Source organism: Primulina tabacum, chromosome 2, assembly GCF_025594145.1.
Source record: "Primulina tabacum isolate GXHZ01 chromosome 2, ASM2559414v2, whole genome shotgun sequence".
Lineage (NCBI taxonomy): Eukaryota > Viridiplantae > Streptophyta > Magnoliopsida > Lamiales > Gesneriaceae > Primulina > Primulina tabacum.
Window position 1 is genome coordinate 2,988,003 of NC_134551.1, and position 13,629 is coordinate 3,001,631.

Genomic DNA, 13,629 nt, shown 5'->3' on the forward strand with positions numbered 1-13,629 from the left:
GATAGAAAAAAATTAATGATAATGATAATAAGGTACATATGACATAAAATCAAACCAACCTTTTTTAAAATACCATTTCTGCATAATTCTCTGAACATGGGATATCATGCAGAGCGCCTATCCTTGGACGGGTCACAAAGCCTAATCATAGTTTTTTTAAACGGACGATTTTTTTAGAAAAATGCAAATTTTTTAATGAAATTGTAGATTTAATAAGCTTTAATTAACTATTATGAACAATTCGTTTTCTTATTACGAAGAATTGATTAACTGTATTAGTTAAACATGTATAGGTGAGATTAATATCGAGAAAATTGACATCTTGTAAGTTAAGTTGCTGGCATTTCGCCGCTTGATCTGATTGACTAGATAGACCATAAAAGATTGACGACATCGATCTTAACATATAATATGTCATCTGTTGGAGATGGAACCGTCAATACCAAAATATTAAGATCGATCTCTAAGAGATATGAAACTACACCACCACATAGACATATACATCTCCGGAATTATGGGTCTATCACCCTGACCCATTAACATTCAAGTAACTGCACTGTGCGCTGGTAATAAAGACTTGATACTAACCAACTCTGAAAAATAATTATTTTAAGTGATATAAATTTAATTCTCTATGTGTGATTGTGGCGATAGTTGCTTTACTGTCTTCGTTACTTTTTTGATTCCTATGCTTAATTGGTAGGTACGACAAACAATAGATTCTCGATTGCAATTCTGGTTTTGGAGTCTGAAATAATTTTTGGGAGATGATTTTGATTCCAACTGATGATTTAAAGAAAGCAGTAAAATGAATTTAATAGCTGGTATTACAAGTTTGTTCGGATAAAAACACATTCAATCAAATTTCCAATAGTATAAAGCTTTTTTCAGCACTCCATTCTCGAGTGTTTATTTTCATATAACGCGGTCAAACACCAGCATTTGAATTCTATGGATCCAAATCGCGAAATGGTGCTGATTTAAATATATTATTGAAAAGTTATAGTAACAACTTCATTTTATACTATGCTTAGTTCTTAATCTGAGCATTGAAGATAGATCCACAAGACATTTCAATTTTGTACAGATCCTTACTTTCTCTATGCAAAACCACGTTGTTATCTAGATTTGTCAGTCAACAAAATATGAAATACGGCTGAGAAATGAAGAGGTAGAAACAACTATATCCTGGGAAAAAGATAAAAAGTAGTAAGTTTTTATGACATGACCAAATCATCAAGGGTCTGAATGGGCCATTTCATTTTCATGTTCACAAACATTCCATACCTCACCTCCTCAATTCACCCAATAATCGGTTTTTTATAACTTCTTTCCTTGAAATTTTGTTTATATGGGGTATCATTATGACAACAAATAATATTTAATATATAAGGCTAAAGAATTGCAGAGGGTGCAGGCAGCAGCTTCTGTACAGTTGCAGAAGCAAACAGCAGCATAAATTTAAAGCCCGTCTGCCATTATCGATTTCCGAGCACACCACGCAACACCTTCTCCTCCTTTTCCTTTTTAACCACCAACTTTCTTGTGCCCCAGTAGGGCTTCACTCCACTCTTGAAAAACCATTATTATTTCCTTGTCACGTTGAATGTCATTTTTTGACATGTTTACTGTTACCTTCGATGTTTTTCTTTATCTTTCTTGCAGATCTTCGAAGACCCTCCTGTTACCTTCAAAGCCGTTGCCTTTCTTTTCTTTTGCATAGGGCTTATTAGAGGAAGTAGAGCACAGTTTTGATTTTTTCTGGCTGTTTTGGAGACCCTTTTCTTGTCTCAGGCGTTTTTCTTCTTCCACTAGCAGAAAGTCCCAAAATTTAGCCCCTTATCCGGGGCTTAGGAAAAATCTCAGAAATTCGGAAAGAATCAGCAGTTCATAAATTTTGTTCCATTGTGAGGAATCCCGGGTTTTGAGTTGCTAAAGCATGTGATTTCACCTTCCATCGGGTGGATGTTTGGAGCTTTTAGTGTGAACTATATTGATTAATAATTTAAAGACGTACTGCTCGTCTTCCAAACTGTTTTAAAAGGGTGTGTCCTCTTGTGTGGTGTGAGAAAAAAAGAAGAAAGCATTGTTTTGTATTTATGCGTATTTCATATAATGTACGCATTCAGAGGTAACAAAGCTGCTTAGCTTTGGTTGAACTATTTTGGTTGTTACCTTTGCCTTTTGAGTTTGGTGGTGGGAACTGTGTTTATTTCAATCTTTCGCCTCATTCAAGATCGTCCATTTCATCCTTCTGAGATCACGAGAAATATTATCAACCATATAAAAAACCAAGCAAATCAACTTCTGTTCCGGAATCCCGAGAATCTGAGCTCGTGAAACTACTTAAAGCTGCTCGGTGTATTTAGGATTTTCTTTACTGTCGTGGGTCTGTTTGATTTTGCTCGAGAGTTAAGAAGTTCAAGAATTTGTGGGTTTTAAGGAAATGGCTATGGTGGCGCAACAACATAGTAGCAGCAGCATAAATAAAAATCTTGATTCAGGGAAGTATGCGCGGTACACGGCGGAGCAAGTGGAAGCCTTGGAGAGAGTATATTTGGAGTGCCCCAAACCCAGCTCTCTACGCAGGCAGCAGCTGATTCGAGAATGCCCCATTCTTTCAAATATCGAGCCTAAGCAGATTAAAGTGTGGTTCCAAAACCGCAGGTAAATGATGCAATTTGTTGTCTCGCAAGTGTTTTTGTGCCATTTTTGTAAGGTAGCTGTTCTTCGATTGCTTAATTAATGAACCATTTTTTGTTTAGCAAACATTTTTATGTTTAATAGTCCTAGGAATCGAACAATTTACTGCAAATGTTCAGATCTTGATTTTGATTTTAATATGGTTCTCGAGAATCTTAACCCAAAATTAAGGTCTATATTTTGGTCACTTGTGGATTCCTACGTGCATGTTGAGGGTGCTTGGACATTTGTAAATGAATGTAGGTGCCGAGAAAAACAGAGAAAAGAATCCACTGGACTTCAGAGTGTGAACAGAAAATTGAGTGCTATGAACAAGCTTTTGATGGAGGAAAATGATCGCCTCCAGAAGCAGGTGTCGCAGTTAGTATCCGAGAATGGGCATATGCGACATCAATTGCAAAGTGTATGAAATTTTTTCCTAGCAGCGGATTTTTGATTTTCTATCTGCAAAATAGCTTGTTGTTTGAGATGTAGCTTTTCTTTCTTTATTTGTTTATTTGCTCGTGGTTGCTTCAAAAACATTGAACTTGTGTCATAGAATAATGAGAAATAGATTTGTTGTTAATATCAATTGAATTAACAAGCTCATTCGACAGTTCTTCGTAACCTATTGTTTTAGGCATAAATCAAATTTATTTTATTCCTGAACTCAAATGATATATTATCATGTATCACTGCCTGATACCCTCCTTGTGTGGAGTTGAAAGCAGTGCATGTACCTGAACAAAAATGTACTTTGCCCCAAATATGACAGATTAAGTCTTCAGATTCAGTCAGTTACATGGTGTTCAAATTTTTGTGTTCGATGTATTCCTTTGTTGTAGTTCTCAACATGTTCACATCATCTTCAGTTTGCTGTATGTGATTCTTTTACTTACGCGATGCAGTCATCCATGGTGACCACAGATGCAAGTTCTGAGTCCGCTGGTGATAAACCCCAGCATCCTCTCAAAGATGCTAATAACCCTGCTGGGTACCTCATTTTATTCTTTGTGCTTTTTATTATATCCATGTATGTTTGGATGTGTAGAGGGACATATTTGCAATTCTTGTGTATTGTGTTTCTTAAGCATTTGTGTGTGCTTTTTGGCAGACTCCTTTCTATTGCAGAAGACACCTTGGCAGAGTTCCTTTCAAAGGCTACTGGAACTGCTGTCGATTGGGTTCAGATGCCTGGGATGAAGGTCTGATCCTATCTAAGTTGAAATAATTCAGCTACAATTCATTGAATTGTGTGTTCCACAATCAATGTGGTAGTTTTTATGTGCAAGTTAAAAGCTTCATTTGCAACTATATTATCTTTTTGTCAGCCTGGTCCGGATTCGGTTGGGATCTTTGCCATTTCACGTAATTGTAGTGGAGTGGCTGCTCGAGCCTGTGGTCTTGTGAATTTAGAACCTATAAAGGTTAGTAGACACGATAGCTTTAGTTGTATTTTCTATTAGACTTTTTAGTGTGTGTTTTTATTTTATTGGAGAACTTCAGTTCTCTTCATGACCTTGGAAGTTTACAGATTATGGAGATCCTTAAAGATCGTCCATCTTGGTTGCGAGATTGTCGAGGGCTTGAGGTTTTTACGGTGTTTCCTGCAGGAAATGGAGGAACCATTGAGCTCTTGTATACACAGGTGCATAGTGTGATTTTGTCATTCTTATATGTTCATTGGTCAGGTTTGTGTTGGATAACTAAATGATCTACATTACTTTCAGACCTATTCTCTGACTACTCTAGCTCCGGCTCGTGATTTTTGGACTCTTAGATACACAACCACATTGGAAAATGGCAGTCTTGTGGTATGCATTTCTTTGAACAATATTCTTTTCATTGCATTACTTTCAGACCTATTCTCCTACTAACATGACATGACTTTGAAAGAGTAATTAAGTCTTTGACATGTTTTTTTTGCCGTGGACCTTGTTGAAATTATTCCTATGAGTTTGTACATATTTATGAATTTTATCTGGAATATGGGACCTTAGTGCTTGGAATTACTCCAAATTTAGAATTAAATCTTTTATGGCCTGAATACCAGTCATTAAGGGCACGTGAACTATAGCTAGCTGTAATAATGAGTATAAATATAAATAATTAATTGTGTAGTAGTCCTTGTTACGCGATACAACTCATGTATAGGTCCAGTCACAACTTAACACCCCAACAGTTACTTGTACTGAAAAACAAACTTGTGATTTTGTGACCTTCTCTTGATACAAACTGGAGGACTGAGCAGCAGTGTGTCCCAACTCTTTTGAATTGTATGATGGCTTAAAGATTATCTTTGACTAGGTCCCCATTTATGCTTGGGTTTAAGGCACAAGGGCGTGCGATGTTGTACCCAGGAAAGCACCACTGTTTTTTATTTAAATATGTTTACAACACGTCCCATGTGATATTGTTACCTTTTTTCCCCCTGAAATTGGTGCTATTTACTTTATATATGTACGTTCGATTTCCATGAAAATGAAGATTTCTCATACAAAATTTCTTGAAGTTCGATGTAGCCCGAAGCTGTGGTGATTTAGTGATACGGGCTTGTGGTTTTAAGATTTCTCCAATTTTCATCCTTGAAGGTATGTGAGAGGTCGCTTTCTGGAACTGGGGCTTCTCCTAACGCATCTGTTGCATCACAGTTTGTAAGAGCTGAAATGCTTCCATCTGGATATTTGATCCGGCCATGTGAAGGTGGAGGATCGATCATTCACATTGTAGATCACCTTGATCTAAAGGTTATATCCTTGCTTAATGAGGTACACTTGTCTATTTATTAACCTAAACTTGGTTGGCATTTCACACCATTTTCCAGGCATGGAGTGTGCCTGAGGTGCTCCGACCTCTTTATGAATCATCCAAAGTTCTAGCTCAGAAAATGACAATTGCGGTGAGTACAATATGAATGAATTCATTCGTCATATTCTTTTGGTTCAGAAATATGGTTTTGTGCCAACATCCTTGTAGTGTATTGGCTTAAACCTCTCCCTATGGAATAGGGGAGAGACGCAGGTTTGAATCCACCTTAAAGCATTTACTCCCACCCCCATTGCACTTAAAAAAAAAAAGAATGTGGTTTGATGGAGGACTCGCCATTAAGTTGTTTGTTTAACTATTAATTTGTCAGGCATTGAAGTATATTCGGCAGATAGCCCAGGAGATAAGTGGTGGTGAGGCTATGGTTAGTCTTGGGAGGCAACCAGCTGTTCTCCGCACTTTCAGCCAGAGGTTAAGCAGGTACTTCACTACTTCCTTTATATTTCTTATTTACTGCCCTGGTTTTAGCATTTTGGCGCCGATTTGTTTCCATTCCATTCCTGGAATCTGTTGTTCGTAATAAAAAAGAGAACAAGAAGAAATTATCATTTCATTAAATACTTTTCATCCAAAGTTCCAAACCATATTTTGTTGCACTTTGAAATTTCGCAACACATTTAATTACTTCTAGAAATTCTTGATCATTAAAATTATTTTATATTATGTCGTAATACCACTATGTGGACAATTTCTTACATGATTAGATATCTCCTCATACATCGTTCGCATAGCATTTTTTATTTATTTCTATAGTAACTTTTTGTTTTAAAAATCGAGCTTTCATTAGAAGGCAAAATGTTAATAGTTTTATGTTTAACATGCCTCCGCACATGTAAGTCGGGGATTAGGGGATCATAAGCTCGGTTGTGTATGCATGCAAATTTGTTGAGCACGAGGCAACAAGGGCTACTTAACATCAACTTAATGGAACATGTGGGTTCTGTGCTCATAGGATCTTGATCCTGCGACCTAGTTGTGATATCATTTTGAAACTGCTTGTCCCATAGGATCTAACATTCTGTAGTTCAGTATTTAACAATTTTGGCAAAACTTTTTCACGAAAACATTCCAACTGGATCCAAACAATTGGTGCCGCTCAGTTTTACGCACGTGATACTGTAATAAGAATCTGGGGTTGTCTATAATTGTGTGTTCTACTACGCAGAGGCTTTAATGATGCGATTAACATGTTCAATGAAGATGGTTGGTCGTTTTTAAACGGTGACGGTGCTGAAGATGTAGTGGTTGCAGTATGTCCGGCCAAAAATCTGAACAGTGATTCGAATACTCTTTCTTTTACCGCAGGCGTTCTTTGCGTAAAAGCATCTATGCTACTTCAGGTTGTATTGATATGCTACTAAAGGAGTTGCAATTCTGACTTTTTTACCTTTGTTTGTTTATCTTACTTTTTTTTAATGTGATTTATACGTTTTAACTAATTTTTGCCCTTTATCTTGTTAGAATGTCCCACCTGCAGTTCTGGTTCGGTTTTTGAGGGAGCACCGGTCAGAATGGGCAGATTTTAACATGGACGCCTATACTGCTGCCTCTTTGAAAGCAAGCTCATACGCATATCCAGGAATGAGGCCTACAAGATTCAATGGAAGCCAAATAATCATGCCACTTGGTCACACAATTGACCAGGAAGAGGCGAGTGCTTTTCAACCTTTGTTCATGATTAACTCCATTTCAGTGTTAGTTTTAATTATAAAGTATCATGTAATTTTCAGAGCTCCAGTTTTATGTTGGATTTCAATGAACATCACAGCCATTTGTTTTCTAACCTGTATGTGTTTGCCTTTTGTGTTCAAGATGCTTGAAGTTGTTCGATTGGAAGGACACTGCTTTACCCATGAAGATGCATTTTTGTCCAGGGATATTCATCTTCTACAAGTAATTGCTGCCTTCTTCTTCCGATCCAAAGATATTTCCAAACTTTTTGATGATAAAAACAGAAACTAACATCCTTTGCAAATTGATCCTTATCCACAGATATGCAGCGGAGTTGATGAGAATGCAGTGGGAGCCTGCTCTGAGCTCGTTTTTGCTCTGATTGATGAGATGTTTCCGGATGATGCATCATTGTTGCCTTCTGGTTTTCGCATAATTCCACTCGATCCAAAACCAGTTGAGTTAAAACGTCTTCCATCTATTTATTTATGTTCAGATGCAATTATAACCCCTGATAAACAGGTAAATATTAATATGCCAACAATCATCCTTGATAAGTAGGTACGTTTGTGTGACAACCTGGTAATGTTTTTTTTCATTTTCAGCTTTCAGATGTGCATTTTATGTAAGGTGTATTTTAAAATTGAATGGGAGAACGAAATCCATCATGATTTGGTTTTCGAAAACATATATTTTCATTGATAGGTGGTCAAGTCATGTAAGATGTGTTAGTCTAGCAATTTCAAATCGTACATACGTTTACATGTGAGGTATTTAAAAATTTGAAGTTTAATATGAGTTGGGTAAATTATGATAATATATTATTTTTGGGAAATGATGAAAAATTAAAAAATGAGTTATAATCATGTTGAGATATATGAGAATATATTTTCATAAGATTTTATTGGACGCTGTGTTGTGTACTTATATTTGTTGATCAAACACTTGTGTATTTTTTGTAGTATTTTCGGTGATGGAAAAAGTTTTCGAGGAACAAATCCCTACAATTTGTAGCTAACATCCGTTGACAATTCACAGCATTTCCTTTATGCTAGCTTGTTAATTGTCATTTCGATCCTGTGATTATAGGATGCATCGACTTCTCAAAAAACTCTCAATTTGACTTCAAGTCTCGGGGTCGGACCTGCTACAAGCCATGTTGCAGAAAATGCATCATCATCGTACAATGCACGATCAGTGTTGACCATTGCTTTCCAATTCCCATTCGAGAGCAATTTGCAGGTCAATGTTGCAAATATGGCACGCCAATACATTCGCAGCGTGATTTCCTCTGTGCAGAGGGTTGCCATGGCCATATCTCCATCAGGATTGAGTCCTACAGTCAGGCCAAAGCTATCTTCTAGCTCTCCTGAAGCTCTGGCCCTTGCATGTTGGATCTGCCAGAGCTATAGGTACCAATACATGCATTCGGACAAAAAAATAAACAAAAGAATCTCTTTTTTCTATGGGTAATAAATTTCTTGGTATTTTTCATCTTTTTAGGTACTATGTAGGGGCCGATTTGTTGAAAGAGGACTCCATTAATCGTGAATCAGTACTAAAGACACTTTGGCTTCACCAAGATGCCATTTTATGTTGCTCATTGAAGGTAGTCATGGCTCTGAACCTTTTTGTCTCTGTGGTCGTTGAACATGCAATGAATGCCAATTGTCTCTTTCAATGCTTTTACACTGCCTACTTGCTTATCGTCCCATTTTGTACTGGTCTTTAAACAGATTATTCAAATATTTTTATTAACTATCATCTCCTTTTCTGCATTTAGCAGGCACTTCCAGTGTTTATATTTGCTAACCAGGCAGGACTAGACATGCTGGAGACCACTCTGGTTGCTTTGCAAGATGTCACACTGGACAAGATCTTCAATGACTCTGGTCGCAAGGCATTGTTTTCCGAATTTTCTAAGATTACGCAACAGGTATTTTGATTGTGCTGCACTCACCTTCATATTTATCATTGTATATGAAAATGGTTTGAAAATTGCTTCTCAGATCATATTCAGAAGCCCTACATCAAGTTTCTTGCGATTTTTTGCCTCAATATCTGTATAATCTGCAGGGATACGCATACTTGCCTGGCGGTATCTGCATGTCAACTATGGGACGTCATGCATCGTATGATCAAGTAATCATATGGAAAGTTGTCGAGGAAGAAGAAAACAATGTTCACTGCCTAGCTCTCTCTTTCGTGAATTGGTCCTTCATGTGATCGTATGATTCAGTCGCTTCCTCTGTCGGGGTGGCCGAATATGTACTTCGGATGAACGATTCCGATTTCGGGAGGACAAGATATGGTATGTGTGGAAGATCAAGTTTTTTAATGTGTGGAAAACAATGGGGGCTGGTTTGCATTTTTTTGTGAGAACGAATTTCTAATGTTTCGAATGCTTTGGAAATTTTTTGTTCCAGTGTAAATTCCAGTGGTCCGATCCTTTAGAGCCATCGATGAAATTTCGCGCCTTAGAATTTACCCGTTTTATTAATTATGCCTCCGTTACTTTTTTTGGGACATCGTTTCGAATTTTTATTAAATCCATAATTTATGTTCAATTAAGGAAATCACATTTTATCAGTTTGATACTATTATAAATATTAAAGTACTAATTATAATAAACTTGTGTCAAATCAATTACCAAGTTTGAATCTCTTTATTCAAACTACTACATATTGAAATATTCGTACACGATTTAACAAGGAATAACTACAAAGCATCTTGTGGTTGCAAGAACGTTTGATAAAAAAGCTCCCAAATAACAACCCCTCGCACATAATCTGTAACTTGCAATATATGTATTTACACCTGTCTGCCCCAAGTTCTGAGTTATGTGATACATCAACGAGCACAAAAGGATTGCAGGAAACCATAAAAACTCAAAATAATACATGTCATTTTGATGCCAAGGTCCAGAAATTTAACAAAAAAGACGGTAATGCACCAAACCAGCTAAGGAACGCCATTGCTGTAGCAGTTTCAAATTCTGCACAATGATTCTTACGACACGCCCCAAGATCGTTGCTGATTAGAACAGTGACTCCAGCAGATGCACAGGCTGAAGCAAATGTGACGGACGAAGTTATCTGCAGGAGCCAACAGAAATAATCCGATTAAACGAACTAGTTTGAAGGTCTCATTAACCCATAAAGCATCATGCTTGTACCTAAATCTGATCGACTAATACAAAATCAGTGAAAACCAAGGTGAAGAAAGTCAGTGCTTAAAACTAACACATCACAGAAAAAATAAGCTATACATAAATTATCAGAATCAAGAGAATGTTATAGGTATGTCAACATAACCAATCAAGATCATGCCCTCACTTTCTATAATGCACATAATCACTTATTTGCCATGAAATTTTCGCTCAAACATGCAGTCCAAAGAACGAAAATCACCATGATAATTTTCTTCACTTCATCTAATTTTCCCCAACTTAATCCCATAGTGCCAGATAGATAATCCTTTACAACAGTTTGTTAATTTCTTCTCCGATATGTTTCCGATGTTTTCGAAAAGCTATTTATAAATTATTACAATATTTCTGATCTCTATTTTTGTGAATCAGAGAGCTGACAGCATCCACATCGTGTATATCAAGAAGACAAGAACTCATCCCTTCTGTCATCATGGGCATACTGTGTCAATACTTAAACCAACAAAAAGTTCTCTTGAGCTGAATTGAGGTTAAATGGACACTGTCCTTCCGTTCTCATTTATCACAGGGATACTCAGAAGTTATAACTAAAATAACTTATCCTGATCAATAACCCCCATTCCATTCTGTTCGATGTCTAGGTTCACAATTACTGCTAGATCGGCAAATTTCTAATCAGCACATCCAACAACTATGATGGAATATGCCTAAATCTTCTAGAAATATTCTACATTTTTCATAAATTGCACATTAACTACTCATTTCCCAAGATGTTAACTTTAACAGCTATGTTTTTTGTGGGTGGTTATTTCAACAGCTACATGTAGGAGACATCAGCAGTTTTACAGAATGGAAACCGATGACCCATTATGTACTTTACTTCAGAACAAAAAATGCATATGCTAATTCAATTTTTCCAACTTTTCGACCACGTGGGTCGATTTTGTGCGTGTAGAAGTAAATTGAATGTCAAGTCACATACGCTATACATTTGTTCTGCTTAACATGAATCAAAGTCCGGAATGCCAATTACACACTACCTTGTACAAGAAAAATGGTGCAAAGTTATTCTAATTCTTCTGGAATCATCTGTCCATCTCTAGTCAAATGTAATTTACTCATCATAAGAAACACTCAGATGTTTCATATACCTACAGATGTGACACCAATATCTTTATTCAAAATCCTAGCATGTCTATGCTAGAATCAGTAAGTCTTTTGGAAGGGCCAACTAAATAAATTTGTTATCGAAAATAATTAGCGGAGAAACTAATCGTCACAAAGCTTGACACAATCAAATTACCACGCCCTCATACTCATAATGAGAGGTTTCGAAAATTTAAGGTGGGGCAGTGTCACCTGACATCTCAGCTATAAATCTAATCCTGAATGCAACTCCCCTAGCTCGAAACAAGCCAACATAAATTATTAGCCCCACATTTCCATCTCAAGAAAACTACAAAAAATCATAAGAAATGTTTAGTTTTGTTCCTGGTGTTTTCAGAGGTTTTATTTTAAGAATATCAATTTTCCATAACTGTATTTGGAAAGTCTGTATATTTATTTTTTTCAAAGAAAAAAGAGTTTACTAGAGTGGTCAAATCATGTAAGCATTTGTATTTTAATTGATTTTTTAATAGTTAATAGATATTAAAATTTTTGAAATATACAGTATTATATTGTAATATAATATAACAATATCGGTTTATTATGGGGAGTTTAAATTAAAAGTAACGATCATGTTGGGATATGTGAAAATGAGGTTTTAGAAGAGGAAACGAAGATTGACCTCAAAAAAAGATGAGGAAACGAAGATGAAAAAGTCGTTTCATTTTTTTTAGATGTTAAAAAATGTTTTTTAGAAAACAAAACTAGACATTGCCCAAGTTTTTACCTAGATTTTAAGAGATATAATATAACCAGGCATCCCCAATAAAACATAAAGTTTGATCTATAAAGATTCATGAGTGCCAGTATTTAAATGTGCTTTAGAAGAAGACTCCAACGAGTGCATATGGTCAGAAATCTAATAATAAATGAGAATTAAACAAGCAACAAGTCTGCCACCACTACAATAAGAATGCTGCATTAACATATGATTTCAAAAATGCTTGCCGACTACTTACACCATCTCCAACTGCAAATAAACTCAAAATTCGGGAATTCTGTAATCGGCGTCCAGCAAGAAGTGCATAGGCATCAACAATTGCTAATACAAAGCTCCACGCGCTCTGCAAACCAACAGCAGCAACGAGGTAGCTGCAAAATAGTAAAACCAAGGCAGAAGGGAAGTGGATTCAGTACCAGAACCAACATACTTTATTTGATCAATGAAGTAAAGGAAGATTTTCTTGGGAGTGTATGACTGTTGCTTACTTCTTTCTTATTGTATCTACAATATTTTGCTGAAAAGCTCACACCACATAGGTCCAATATCCAACGTCCAACAAGTTTACACCTTTCCAATCATATTTGCAAAAACAATAACAGCATGATGTCCTTTACAAGCACCATCCAAGCAACAAGTACAGCTAATGGCTATGAACTACATAACGCAGAGATCAATTGAATTTTTCCTTTTTACAAACCAATAAGCAACATTTCAAAGAAACGGAGTCTAGCGAATTCGGCTACATCTTCTGGAATTCACATTTACTATCAGTTGCAGATACCATAACCACCAACATCCATATTGATTTCTAACAATGCATCTCAATTACAATTTACATACGCACAATACCAACAAAAGCATAAAACCCGAACTTCCAAAGGTTGAACTTCAGGAAGAAACAACTAAAGTAAACTAGATGGGGACGAATTACCGGAACGCCGAGGCAGAAGAGAAGTCACTCGTGGTGGCCATGACCGAAAGTGCTACAACTGCAGACAAAAGCTGAGAAACACGCAAAACAAGGCCCCCCACTGTCCCCGGCATGCCTTGGAGATCCTTCATCCTCGCACGGTGATGAGGCGCGTTAGCTGCACCCTCCGTCTGCGGCTGCGGCGCCTCCACAGGGTGCACCGCCCCCTGGCTGAGATTCATCTCTCTATGTACTCAACTCCACCAAATCTCCCGAGTAAACAAACGATCAGCGGATTCACCAACTTCAGCTAACACATACACTTGCTAGTGTACACAGATGCGTATCTGCAGATGATGATTTGATAATTCGGGCGATCTGTAGAAACGTCGCCGCCGGAAATTGCACGAAAAGTTGGAATTCAACAATTTTCAAGTACAGTGATCCCACTGTAAGTGAGTGGGGTTGGTTCGACCTCCA

At 36.9% G+C, this 13,629-nt stretch overlaps 2 protein-coding genes across 3 annotated transcripts; one reads left to right on the forward strand and one right to left on the reverse strand.

Moving 5' to 3' along the window:
- The first annotated feature begins 1,297 nt into the window (after nucleotides 1–1,297).
- On the forward strand, nucleotides 1,298–9,746 carry LOC142525248 (homeobox-leucine zipper protein REVOLUTA-like). 2 transcript variants are annotated; one of them, XM_075629478.1, is made up of 19 exons: nucleotides 1,298–1,553; nucleotides 1,666–2,667; nucleotides 2,947–3,106; nucleotides 3,591–3,676; nucleotides 3,797–3,887; nucleotides 4,014–4,109; nucleotides 4,217–4,330; nucleotides 4,413–4,496; nucleotides 5,274–5,429; nucleotides 5,507–5,581; nucleotides 5,819–5,928; nucleotides 6,674–6,848; nucleotides 6,970–7,158; nucleotides 7,321–7,401; nucleotides 7,501–7,635; nucleotides 8,269–8,591; nucleotides 8,683–8,788; nucleotides 8,963–9,115; nucleotides 9,256–9,746. In XM_075629478.1, exons 2-19 carry the CDS (start codon nucleotides 2,447–2,449, stop codon nucleotides 9,403–9,405), a joined length of 2,505 nt encoding a protein of 834 aa, XP_075485593.1. In that variant the 5' UTR covers nucleotides 1,298–1,553; nucleotides 1,666–2,446; the 3' UTR covers nucleotides 9,406–9,746. The 2 variants fall into 2 exon arrangements, with proteins under 2 accessions (XP_075485593.1, XP_075485601.1); XM_075629486.1 differs by having other exon boundaries at nucleotides 1,300–2,667; nucleotides 8,966–9,115.
- A 213-nt stretch (nucleotides 9,747–9,959) lies between these two features.
- LOC142525262 (CASP-like protein 5A2) lies at nucleotides 9,960–13,629 on the reverse strand. Its single transcript, XM_075629496.1, has 3 exons — nucleotides 13,171–13,629; nucleotides 12,475–12,607; nucleotides 9,960–10,274 (listed from the first exon to the last, which is right to left on the reverse strand). Exons 1-3 carry the CDS (start codon nucleotides 13,389–13,391, stop codon nucleotides 10,083–10,085), a joined length of 546 nt encoding a protein of 181 aa, XP_075485611.1. The 5' UTR covers nucleotides 13,392–13,629; the 3' UTR covers nucleotides 9,960–10,082.